General features: G+C 53.9%; 2 protein-coding genes across 10 annotated transcripts in view; one reads left to right on the forward strand and one right to left on the reverse strand.

The window, feature by feature from the left end:
* PPFIA4 (PTPRF interacting protein alpha 4) overlaps positions 1–5229 on the forward strand; it is a 58924-nt gene extending 53695 nt beyond the window's left edge. For 8 of the 9 annotated variants that reach the window (XM_074893976.1, XM_074893975.1, XM_074893979.1 and 5 more), the window contains 7 exons: positions 96–271; positions 1056–1153; positions 1820–1995; positions 2203–2271; positions 3053–3230; positions 4388–4479; positions 4959–5229. In XM_074893976.1, the coding sequence (XP_074750077.1) occupies positions 96–271; positions 1056–1153; positions 1820–1995; positions 2203–2271; positions 3053–3230; positions 4388–4446 (756 nt within the window). In that variant the 3' untranslated portion in view covers positions 4447–4479; positions 4959–5229. The remainder of the gene's footprint in view (positions 1–95; positions 272–1055; positions 1154–1819; positions 1996–2202; positions 2272–3052; positions 3231–4387; positions 4480–4958) is intronic. The other variant, XM_074893978.1, reaches the window with a different exon arrangement.
* Positions 5230–6280: 1051 nt separating this feature from the next.
* Positions 6281–12205, reverse strand: MYOG (myogenin). Its single transcript, XM_074893795.1, has 3 exons — positions 10621–12205; positions 7916–7997; positions 6281–7127 (listed from the first exon to the last, which is right to left on the reverse strand). Exons 1-3 carry the CDS (start codon positions 11098–11100, stop codon positions 7006–7008), a joined length of 684 nt encoding a protein of 227 aa, XP_074749896.1. The 5' UTR covers positions 11101–12205; the 3' UTR covers positions 6281–7005.
* Between the last annotated feature and the right edge of the window lie 224 nt (positions 12206–12429).

Below are 12429 nucleotides of genomic sequence, written 5' to 3' on the forward strand. Positions count from 1 at the left end.
GCTGCAGCACTGAACTGTCACTGGTCTCCTGGGAGTCTCCTGGCAGCTCCATCAGCCCTGGTTTCTTCCTAGCTTCTCTGTTTGCTTCTCTGCAGACACTGGCCTATGGGGACATGAACCATGAGTGGATTGGGAACGAGTGGCTGCCCAGCTTGGGTCTCCCACAGTATCGCAGCTACTTCATGGAGTGTCTTGTTGATGCACGGATGCTGGACCATCTTACCAAGAAAGATCTCAGAGTGCACTTGAAGATGGTGGACAGCTTCCACCGGTGAGTCCTCTCCTTTGGGAGGTCCCTGGGGTGCAGTGTCTGCACATGGAGCAGAGGATGGGGCAGTCTGAGGGATTCTCTCCTGTCTTGGCCATCCCTGGTGCTGGAGGATGGCTCTTCTAGACTAAACTCAACTGCTTGGTCTGGGGCAGCTCATAGGGGCAAACTTTCTCCTTCACCACACTCCTTGCAGCAAAATTGCAGAGAATCAAGCCTTTTCCTGGCTGTGGAGCAAACCATGGGCAAAAATAAAGGCTTGTCCCACCTGGTACCCCACTGGTAGGCAGAGCAGTCATCTGCCAGCAGCCCAGCTTGGAGAAGGCTTTTGCCATCCCAACCACAATCGTCAAACACAGTATCCAGCCCTGTCATGGGGTACCACCATCTACTCCAACCCACAGGGCTGTGTCCGTGGGCCTGTCAGGGCCCTCCCTGCTCTGGGGATGAACCCTTCAGCCTGGAGCAGCCCCCATGGGCTGGTTCTCCCTTCCCTCTCCAGCCAAGTACAGAGTATCGTTATTTGGATCCATGTGCTCTCAGGCAGGTAGAGCAGGATAAAACTGATGGAGCGGGGAATTAACATGGAAGCAAGGGACATTCCTCATTTTCCAGCTGAGATCTTCCCTTTGGGCTGAGTCTGTTCTGACCCAGCCCTGAGCCAAAGCATCCTTCGGGCACATGGAGAGCAAGCAGGGAAGTGGGTCCCTCCACAGGTCCCTACAAGCCGCCTGCTCCGTGATGCTGAACCCTCCTAAGGGTTGGGTGACATCTCGTGTCCTTGCAGCACCAGCCTGCAGTACGGCATCATGTGCCTGAAGAGGCTCAACTACGACCGCAAAGAGCTCGAGAGGAGGCGAGAAGAGACCCAACACGAAATCAAAGGTCAGCAGCCGAATACTGGAAAAGGAGATGAGAAACCTCCCAAGAGATGCCCAGTGATGGTCTCTCTCCTACCCCTTATTTTTATCACAGCATTTGCCATGGGAAGATCATTATTTCTGAGCAACCATGCCCACAGGGCTGTTCTCCAGGGGGGACTTCCCTGCAGTATTTCCCCAACAGATTGCTCCAAGTGCCTTTATGCAGCTTTACCCCAGTCAGGCATGAGGAGGGAGGAAGGATGTCAAGAAAGAAAAGATCCAGTCTGAGCATCAGATCATCTTCCCCTGCCCATTTCAGATGCTCAGGACACCCCCCCAGCTTGCTCAGCCTCCCCTTCCTCGTTGGCTGTCCTGAGATTCCCTGCGCATCTGGCTGCTGCTTAGATTACATCCCATTATTGATAATGCCCCTAATTACACCAGCAGCCGTGGGTTCTTAGGATTAATTTTCACAGTTGTTTTCTGCCTGTTATTTCAGCATTTAGTTCAGTAAATTGCAGCGAGCTGTTCCTGGCTCTTGAGCACCCGGTATTGCTGTTGGCTCGGGAAGGAGAGTCGCAGGATCAGTCTGGGGAGGTGTGAAAGGGCTTCAGGACGTCGTCAGGTCCACACACAACTAAGAGCGTGGTCTGAGCTGGCCCTGACACATGCCCTTGCTCTTTTGCAGACGTGTTGGTGTGGACCAATGACCAGGTCATTCACTGGATCCAGTCCATCGGGCTTCGCGAGTATGCAAACAACCTCGTTGAGAGTGGGGTGCACGGGGCGCTCCTGGCCCTCGATGAAAACTTCGACCACAACAGTCTGGCGCTCGTGTTGCAAATCCCCACACAGAACACGCAGGTGAGAGCAGCATCCTTGGGGGATTTTTGGAGGAGGGTGGCCAGCGTGGGACACAGCTGTGGTGTGACTCCACCAGTGCCAATTCAATTCTGCCTTTCAAATGGCTCATGGGCTTTATCTCTGTCATTCTCAGGCTTTCCTGGGATGGAAGTTTGTTCTGGAAACTGTTTCCGTCGACAGGGCATGCTCATTTTTTATTAATTTCAGGCTCGACAAGTGCTGGAGAGGGAGTTCAACAACCTGCTCGCCTTGGGCACAGATCGGAGGCTGGACGATGTGAGTACCAAACCTCTCCCATGTCCAGATCATGCTGAGTGCCCGTTCTTGTACAAGAAACAGGAGAGGCAGGACCTCTGCTCTCTCCCTCCTTGTCCAGGGGTGTCAAATAGTGCGTTACAGACTTTCTAGAGCAGTCGCATGAGCAGTATCAGTGGAATAAGCTCAAACTATTAGACAAATCCCCGAGGAATGTGCTGCCAGGCTGTGGAAGCAGGTGAGGCAGAGTCATGTGCATCATTTCTAGCCTCGTGCTCAGTGGGCTGAATTTCAAGTAGGCTCACCTGGCTTTCCTTCCCAGCTGCTTTAATATTGGGCATGACACATCTGCGGCGTGTAAAGCTGCTGGGTTAGAGATGCCCTGTTAAGCAGCCAGAAAACTATTCACACTGGGTCACTGAAGGTGGGAATTTATCTAGATCTCACCTATGTGTAGCTTTCCTCCATGCAATATGACAGCAGAGCGCGGAGAGGAGCAGGCACTTCCAAATCCCATTATCTGGCCAAGGTTAGATGCATCCCTTGGGGTCTTCACTGGGGCTTGTGTGTTGGTGTCTCCAAGGCATCTTTTCAGGCAGGCTGGAGAAAAGAGATAGGCAAGCTGGAAAGGATAAAGCCTATGTCATGGGATCCCAGAGAGGTCTCCTGTGTCCTTGGCTCAATTTGATCACACACTTCTGCACTGTCTGAGTTGGTGTCCATGTACAGGCACACCCTCGATAGGTGGAAGCAGTGCTGGTATCTCACAGGGGCAGACCCATAACCTGCTCTTCCCTCACAGGGTGATGACAAGACCTTCCGTCGAACCCCGTCCTGGCGAAAGCGCTTCCGCCCACGAGATGTTCACAGCATCAACATGCTCAGTGGCTCAGCCGAGACGCTGCCCGCCGGCTTCCGCGTCACCAGCCTGGTGCCCCTGCCCCCTCCATCCGCCCCTGCCAAGAAAATGCCCCCAGAAGGTAGGTCACCCCCTTCTCCCCAGGGTCCTCTCCCACCCCCGGTCAGACCTCATGGTGAATACAGGGAATGATGTGCCAAGTCAGGGAGGGAGAGAGGCTTGCTGATTGCCTGCGATGCTGAATCCATGTGATCTGTGAGCCGTTGTCTGCTGTAAATGTTTTTTCAGTTGTTTCAGACTCTGGTCTGGTGTGTGATTTCTTTGTTTCAAACCACCAGGATGAGAGAGAGGACTCGATTGGGCCATGAAATATCTGTCACTCCCCCCTGAGTTTGGCATCCAGGTCAGGGCCTCTTGGGGTAGCATTGGGGGCTGTCAGGAAGCAGCAGTCCAGTCTGGGCCAGTCTTATCCATCGTGCGTTTTGGAAACCATCCCCGAAGGGACTGAATTAACCAGCTCTATTCAGTCTGAGTGCTGCTGAGCCGCCGCTCTCCCAGGGCTGGCAAGGACCTGCTTTGACACGCTTGCTGCCCATGCTGCTGACTGTCGTGTGTTTTAGCTGACCACACACGGCCCAGGCTCTGCCCTACCACCACATGACTCCTTTCTAGAAGGTATCTTGGTCCCTTCCAAAGCTGTAGGGAGGCACAAGCTCCTGCTAGGTCACCCTGGTTTGTCTCGGGACCAGGCACCGTGGTCCCACTGTCCCAAGCCACCTGCCACATCCCCAGTGGTGCAGAGCTGTCTTCAGCAAGCTCAGAAATGAATGTGTGAATGAGAATTAGAAAGTTATGCTTTCACCTTCCAGCCCAAGCTCCTGGCTCAGCTCTCCTCCTGTCTCCAGATTTGCTCAAATTTCACAGCTTTTTATCCAGCGGTTTGGATCAAACTTCTGTTCAACCTTTTCCACCCCATCCCTGGAAGCTGCAGTTCCTACCCAGCTGAGGACAAAAACCTGGGACAAAACTCCTGCGTCTGCTCCCCAGACATAGGTAGCAGGATGCTGGCTGCCCAAGAGCAGGGTTGGCGAGCAGCAGCTTTCCAAATACCCTGGAGCCTTGGGAGCATCAAAGCTGGCCAAACGTGTCTCTTCCTTTGACCCTCATCTTCATGTGGCTTCAGTGCACAGATGCTGCCTAATAAATGTTTTGGTGAGAAGCTGAGAGCTAATTGGACCAGTCACTAATTGCATGCTCTGCTCTTTGACTCACTTCTAGTTGGTGCCTCTGGGTCACCAAGGCTGGAGACCTCCACGGTCCGGACGTACTCCTGCTGAGGGTCAGCGTGATGGGAACCAGCCTGGCCCTGGGTAAGTGCGAGGAGGACTGAGGCCTTGGAGCTGGATGGGGACCAAGAGGAGAGCACGAGGCCCAGCGTCCTCTGCCTGGCATCACCCAGGCCGGGTGTCTGCCTTCACCAAGGTTCACCACGCCATGGAGGACCATGGGTGACCTCAGTGGTGGAGGAACAGCCCACTGCTGCCTGAGGCTCACAGGACCCAGAGATGACACAGAAGGGATGCTCAGCATCCCAACCACATACAGTTTGTCCAGTCCCTGGACAGACAGCTCCACTGGGGACCCCAGGACTAGATGGGGGGGTCCCACTGGGGTGAGGGAAAGATAGTCAAGCACTTCAGAGAGGCTCCTGGGATGCTGCTGTACCCTGGGTTTGGTTCCCTGTGCCAGGAGGATTCATTACTGACTCCATCTGGGTCTGTTGGCCTGTGGGTGCACAGGTGGAGGTGAGCCGCCATCCTCACGGGGCCTTTCCCACTTCGTTTCTCAGCACATCCCCACTATCCGTATGGCCATGTGCTGGCTGCCTTTCAGGACAAGAGCCCAGCCTGCGCCTGTTCCTCGGCCTAAACCAACAGACACTGCAGTCTCACTGCTGTGGACCGAAAAGGATGCTGTCCCTTCTGCTTGTGCACCCCACCGCTTCCCCCAGCTCCCTGTGGCTCCCGCCTGTGGCTCGTCTCCCACCTCTCCCCATGCTGGCCGGGCTAACGGATGTGCTCGCTGGGTGCCCGCTCCATCGCAGGCAGAAGCGTGGTGCGATCCGCTGGAGCGGCAGAGACACCCCAAAAGTGGGCTGCAATATCTGGAAACCTTTCTCCTGCCTGGTTCATGTTGCCAATACACCATGGGCTGCTGCACTGACTCGCCCGAGCCCCGGGCATCAGGGATGCTGCTGCCCACAGGACTTGAAGCCAAGGAAGATTCAGGCTCGTGAAAATCCTCACGCCAGGGTGGCCGGGCAAGGGGCTGCCCCCAGGGTGGGCTGGGGCCAGTGCTGGGGTTGGCACTGCATGGGATGGGGTGAGGACCGGCCATCATAGGGGTGAGGAGGGCAGCTGTCTGCCAAGGGGTGGGCAGTCAGGGTGCTGCATTTTGGGGTGCTGCCAGATGCCACATAGCGGGGAGGCTGCGCCTGCATGGCGGGTCCACGAAGGGCTGCGTGGGGAAGGGCTGGAACCGCCCCATACGGCTCGCTGCCAGCTGGGACGGTACCCAGCACCCACAGGAGAGGGGACCCTCCTTGGGTGCCTGTGGAGACACAACAGGGGCACCCACTGCCCCGGGACGTGCTCATCCCTTCCCCTCTGGGTGCAGAGGAGATGCTCTCCCCTCCTGCCTCCAGGCTAACTGGCAGGGATCAATCCAGGAGGCTCTTAACTCTTCCCATTTCTTCCCCGTAGGGTAGGATCTCTTCGTCTCCTCATGCCACGTTTGCCTTGTGTGGCCCCTATTTCTGATGTGATATTTATTGATGGCTGGAATGACCTTATACTTATCATGTGCTGTCTGGAAGTGCAATATCTGAGAGGCTATACAGTCACAATGTCTTTTCGGTGTATTATTTGCCTAATACAGTATTAAATATTTTTTTAATTTGAAGAGTCAGTGAGCCCTTTATATCGATGCCCTATTTCTTTCGTCATATTATTGGTACTGCATGGACTCCAAACCCTGGATCGGGTCAGGAAAGGATGTATGTGTGTTCCAATAAACAGGATTTTAAAACAGTGCTGGTTTGAGCCTTCTTTCTAGAGCCCAGATAAAAAGCATAATTAATCTTTAGCTCCCCCAAGAGATTTTGGGGTACAGGGCTGAGCCCCAGTTGCAAACCATTGTAATCACTGGTCTCTACTGGGCTGATTTAAGCATGGGACATCCAGTTCCCACCACTGAGTTACCACACTGAGATCCAGCTGGATTTTCTGATATGGAGAAATCCCCAACCTGGGAATTAGGGGAGACCTGCACAGAGGGAGACAGCAGTAAAGGAAGCCCCAAGCAGTTCAAACAAGAATGCCTTTATTTTAAAAAAAAATCCAAATAAATTAGCAAAAATAATAATTAAAAAAAAAAAAAAAAAGGCAACTCCACACAGCGTTCAGTAGAAAAGACGGTGCAGGCAGCCTCTGCGGGGCTCGGCACCCACAGGACACCAGCCAGAGAGAGACATTGGTCAAAGAGCATCTTGGAAAAAAAAATCAGCAAGCGAACCCAGCACACACATTGGCCCCCAAAAACCGATCGCCCCCGGACGAGGAGCAAAGCTGAGCCCAGCGCTGGGCGGCTGCCCTTGCGGGAACTGGGGCTGCCACCAGCATGGGGCAGTGGCGCTGCTGAAATCCCACCTCTCGCCATTATTTTTTTTCAGCTGGGCGGGCAGGAGCATTTCACAAGGAGTAGGAAAGGAGGCGAGTGGTTTCAGCAGTGCAGTCCACGATGCTGGAGGGGTAAATACAATTTCCAGCAGCTGGACCCTTCCGGCATCTTATTCCCAACCATTACCAGCTCAAAGAGCCGCTGGGTTTTGCGCCGGCTCAGTTTTGAACCCGCTCCTCCTGGAATGTCACGGCCACGTCCTCCACCGCGATGCTCTCCACGATGGAGGAGAGCGAGTGGAGGTTGCGGTCCTCCGCTGCGTCATCAGCCAGGAGGTGATCTGCGGAGAGCAAGGTGATGGTGACTCTGCTGAGGACAGGGACCGTGTGCTGGGGATGGCTCCTGGCTCCGCGCAGGGGGGACTCTGTGACCTCCTGCGCAGCCAGAGTGACCTGGGGACCTGCTCCCAACTCCCACCCAGGGGGCAACCAGATCTTCCCCTGGAGAGGGCGACAAGGAGTGAAACTTTTGGAAACTTTTTAGGTTTTATTCCCCACTGGAAAATGAGATTGAAGTTTCTGCCATCTAGGGAAAAAAGCAGGTGGATTTGGGTGGGGGGCGGATAACTGCAATAATGGAAAAAAAAAAAAATCTGCAGCTGCAGAGAGGGCGTGGGCAGGGAAAGGGAACGCGGGGCAGCAATGCTCAGTGATGCTCAGTGATGCTCAGCAATGCTCAGCACCGCAGCGGGCAAAGCCAAGCTGAGGGATGGCGATGGACAAACCCTTGATGGGGATCAAGCTGTTGGGGCCCTGAGCTGCTGCAGTCCAGTTTCTCAGCTCCTAAGAGCAGGGGTCTTGGTGAAATCAGGCAGTGGGAGAAGCCTGAACCTGCTGAGCATTGAGCCAAGGAGGTGTTGGAGGATTTATGAGCCTGGGGGGAGCTCATCTCTCTGCAACAGCAGGGTGGGGAGAGGACAAGGCTCCTTTTGTCCTCCGCTCTGAGCATCTCCTGCCTGGGGAGGGTTGGCTCAGCAATGCTCTGCCTCAGGACTGTGGTGTCCCCCACTGCTGCCCCCCTACTCTGGCAAGGCTGCAGGACACCGGGGTGAGGCGGGGAGGACCTTACCTGCAGGGTTGGTGCCAAACTCCAGCTGGCTGCTCCACTCGGGGCTGCAGGACGAGCTGCCGGACCCGCACTCACTGGCCGCCTGCAAGGAGCCGAGATGCCGACCATCATCTCCTCCATCCCGGCCAAACCCCACCAGCCACCCCAAAAACACCCAGTGGGGGGGGGGGTTGGCAGCACAACGCCCCTGCGGAGATGGGCATGTCCCTCCTGACCTGCAAAGCGGCTGGAGGAGCCAACAGCATTTGGGGTCTCCAGGATGGGCCGGATGCTTTGTTAACCATAAAGGCTGAAAAACCTCCTTTTTAGCCTCTGGACACAGGGGAAACGGGGCCATCCACTCACTGCAGGCAAAAAAGGTGTCTCTTTACCCGGTGACTATGAGAAAGGGCTAGAGATGGAAGAATGTCCTTGGGCAAAACAGCTTTTTGCTAAAAATCACCTAATCAGGCTCATAAAAAATGACACACGGGCTGGACACCCTCAGGCCATCCCAAGGGGATTTCTGGGAAGATCTTTTGGCAGTTTGATTTGTGGATTTGGGGCTGAACAGCTATTTCAGAGAAAAGAGCTGACAGCCTGAAAAATGAGACCGTTACTCAGCAAAGCTCTGAATTAACTTTTTGTGTGTGTGTGTGTGTGTCTTTATCTGGAAGTGGATGCCAGCTGGGGTTAAACCCAAAATATGTTTTATAGGAGCAACCCCAAGGACCCCACTATTTGTAGCAGCTTAGAAATGGTACTTTGGGTCTACAAGCTCCCAGCAGCACTGGCAAATTAATTAACACTTGGATTTATTTCCCACTAAAGTAGGAAATTCTTACAGATATGATTTTTTTTTCCCAGAAAAAAAAAATGTGAACCCCTGACTATGCCTGGGAGAAGGGACAGCTCAGAGCAGCAGTGACACGGTAACTGCTCAGCACGGTTTTGGGCACATTTTCAGGGACAGCCAGCAAATCCACCCGAATCAAACCCAAGTGGATTAATTAGGTTTGCACCAGGAAAGCCCAAGAATATATAGGATGGAGCCTAAAAGCTTTTTCAATCCGTTATTCAGCTCTAAATGTTGGGCTACCCGGGTACCCGCAGTTCTGGTCCTTAAATCCTTTAGTCTGAAAGATGAATTTCTGTGACTCTCTATCTATATACCTGTCTATATAGCTATAGCTAGATCCATATCCATACCATCTACATCTACTTCTATATCTGCAACTATTTATATAATGTATATTTGTATCTATATGATCAATGCCTATACCTACACGTACATCTACATTTATCTAGATCATCCCTACCTATATCATCTCTACTTATATCTATAGCTGTAGCTATCTATACCTTTCCATATGTACAGATAGCTATAGCTCTCCATACAGTTCGCTCAGAGCAGCAGGGAAGCGCACACCCAACATCTCCCCAGAAATCAGAAAGCAGATAAAAATATCTCTCAAAAACTTGGTTAAACGACCAAAATCTTGCAGCGCAATGGGGCCTGGCTTGCAGCATCTCCGTGCTCAGGGCTGCGGCAAGACACAACCTCTGCCAGCATCCTCGCCCAGCTCCCAGATGGGCACTTTCAGTCCGAGAAACCAGAGGTGGCCCCACACCGACCCCCTCGTCCCCTGCCCTGTCCCCTGCCCGGGGGTGCTGCGCCACAGCGACCACCAGGAAACAGTCCCCGTGCCCCAGCGTGTGGTGGCACCGGCAGTGGCATGGCAGCGGGGGAGAAGGGAGGGAGGGTCTGGGGTTTGTGCCCAGGAGTGCTGGTACCTGTGAGGGTGTCCCGGGAGGCAGCGGGCGGTGACCCCCCGATGGTGTTTGGTTGGGGGCCTTGTGGGTTGTGTCACCCCAAGACTTGACGGGGAGAAACCTGGAGTGTGGGCATGTGTCTGTGAGCAGGGGGATTTAATTTTATTTTCTATTTTATTTGATTTAATTTAATTTTTTCTCTTTTCTCTTTTCTCTTTTCTCTATTTTCTTTTCTTTTCTTTTCTTTTCTTTTCTTTTCTTTTCTTTTCTTTTCTTTTCTTTTCTTTTCTTTTCTTTTCTTTTCTTTTCTTTTCTTTTCTTTTCTTTTCTTTTCTTTTCTTTTCTTTTCTTTTCTTTTCTTTTCTTTTCTTTTCTTTCTTTTCTTTTCTTTTCTTTTCTTTTCTTTTCTTTTCTTTTCTTTTCTTTTCTTTTCTTTTCTTTTCTTTTCTTTTCTTTTCTTTTCTTTTCTTTTCTTTTCTTTTCTCTTTTCTTTTCTTTTTTCTTTTCTTTATTTTTATTTTATTTTATCAGATTTATGTTATTTATTTCATTTTTTTCTTTATTATCCCTCCCAAGCCCAGGCACATATGCCACGTTCAGTGCAGTGTCCAGCACTGGACCACGCAGCCCCTACTACATCCACGCACAGGGAAGGACGGCTCTCGGCCCCTTTCCCCCGCGATCTGAGCACACAGCTGGGGCTGGCTCATCGCTGCCCCGTGCCCTTAGGCAGGACACATTCACCAGCCCACGACATCAGCATCTGCCTTGCCCCAGGGTTGGGGATCCTGCTCCCCCAGCAGGACCCAGTGCCCCAGAGCTTGGGATTACCCCCATAGGGCATCACCCCCATAGAGCATCAACCCCACAGAGCATCACCCCCATAAGGCATCATCCCTGCACTGGTCCCCAGTCATAGTTTGGGGACCCCAGGGGATGCCCAGAGCACTTACCCCGGGCTGGGGAGCGGCGGGGCGGAAGCGCAGGTCCCTCTGCTCCCGCTCCTGCTGGTTGAGGGTGCTGAGCAAGCTCTGCAGGCGCTCGATGTACTGGATGGCGCTGCGCAGGATCTCCACCTTGGGCAGCCGCTGGTTGGGGTTGAGCAGGGTGCTGCGTTTCAACGCCTCGAAGGCTTCATTCACCTTCTTCAACCTGCGCTTCTCCCGCAGGGTGGCTGCCCGCCGCCGGTCGATGGAGACCGTCTTCCGCTTGCAGACCTTGCAGGCCCAGGGCAGGCACTGCCCGGGACAATGCTCGGGCAGGGCTGAGTCCTTCTCCTCCAAAGCCACCCTGCCCTCGGGACACAGGGCCACCTCAGGCCGCTCAGGGAACACCGCTGGCTCGTAGCCCTGCAAGCGGGAGCCCAGGAAATTTTCCCCATCATAAAACCTCTGGTCCGGGAAAAAATAAGGGTTGGTCTCAAAGAGCTCCATGGGCACGCAGGCGGCTCGGGGATGTGTGTGCGGCTCAGGGACGGCTGCTCCCTCTCCCCACACCAACTGTTTGGTGCCATTTAAACCCCGGCGCTGGCATTAAATCACGGAGATAAATATAGAAAACCTAAAGGAAACCTGAGCCCACCCTAAGCTGCTGCCTCACATCAAAACTTGTCCATCTGATTTCATGTGCTCTCCCTGCGGGGATTACACTGCCCGGACCGTGGCCGTGCCGGGGGGGGTCTGGGGGAGCTGGCATGGCGGGGAGGGCAGCTCGGCTGCCCCGCGAACAAGGGCTTTGTTTGAGCCCAGGATGCCACAGGGGATGGCGGGTGGCTGCCAGCTCCCTCCCAGCATTCCTACATCATCTGGTCCCTTCAGTTACGGCTGGGTTGGGGGGAGCCCAAGGTGGCCTCGTGGCCAGCCTGCCCAGATGGGGCACCCTCATATTTCATGGCTACCCCCCTCAATCCCACGACACCCCGGATCCATGGGTTCCCTGCAGTTGGACCCAACACCAGCACAGCATCCTCCTCTGCTTGGCCTTTTCCACCTCCCCCCCAACTGCTCCCAATCACCCCCCATATTTCCCATGGCCCCATCCTGCTGGCACATGTCACAGTGTAAAAGGCCTGATCCTGTTCCTGCAGAAGCCATGAAGAAGTGGAGGAATACACCCCTGGGAGAGACGTCCCGATGCAGGGAGAACCCCAGGGTCCAGCCCTTTCCTCGTGGGCACCCCTTGATGGGCAACACCCATCCCGGTGCCAGCCCCTGCACTCTGCTGCCCATCCCTCCTGCCTGTCCTGCAGGAACGGAGCAGGCAGGCAGGCAGGAGCAGGCAGGAGAGCGCCAGGCCCAGCCTTTCCTCCACCATCGGCTTCCTGAAGGTCCCTGGCTGAGTCCCTTATCCCAGAGTGGCATTTTTGGCACAAAAATCCATGATCATGGCTTTTGTCATGCACCAAGCCCAAAGGACACCTTGTCCCATGTGTCTCCACACCCCGTCAGAGGAGTCTAACTGGGCTGGATCCCCTCCCACCCCAGATCTACCTCATCCGAGCTGCTCTCCAGCACCAGCTTCTTATGTGTGGATAATCAAAGCCCCAACACCCTCCTGCCACACCCCTCTCCCAGCAAAGATGCATTGTTCCCACCTTCCCAATGGGGAAACTGAGGCACAATCATGGACACCATGAGCAGCAGCATGGGTGGGATTTTAACCCATCCCCAGCCCTTCCCTACTGACTCCAACCACTTGACTGTGTCTCACCAGCGTTGTCTTTAATTCAGAAGGGATTTTTTTTTTTCCATTGGGAACGTCAG

Source organism: Strix uralensis, chromosome 24 (assembly GCF_047716275.1).
Source record: "Strix uralensis isolate ZFMK-TIS-50842 chromosome 24, bStrUra1, whole genome shotgun sequence".
Lineage (NCBI taxonomy): Eukaryota > Metazoa > Chordata > Aves > Strigiformes > Strigidae > Strix > Strix uralensis.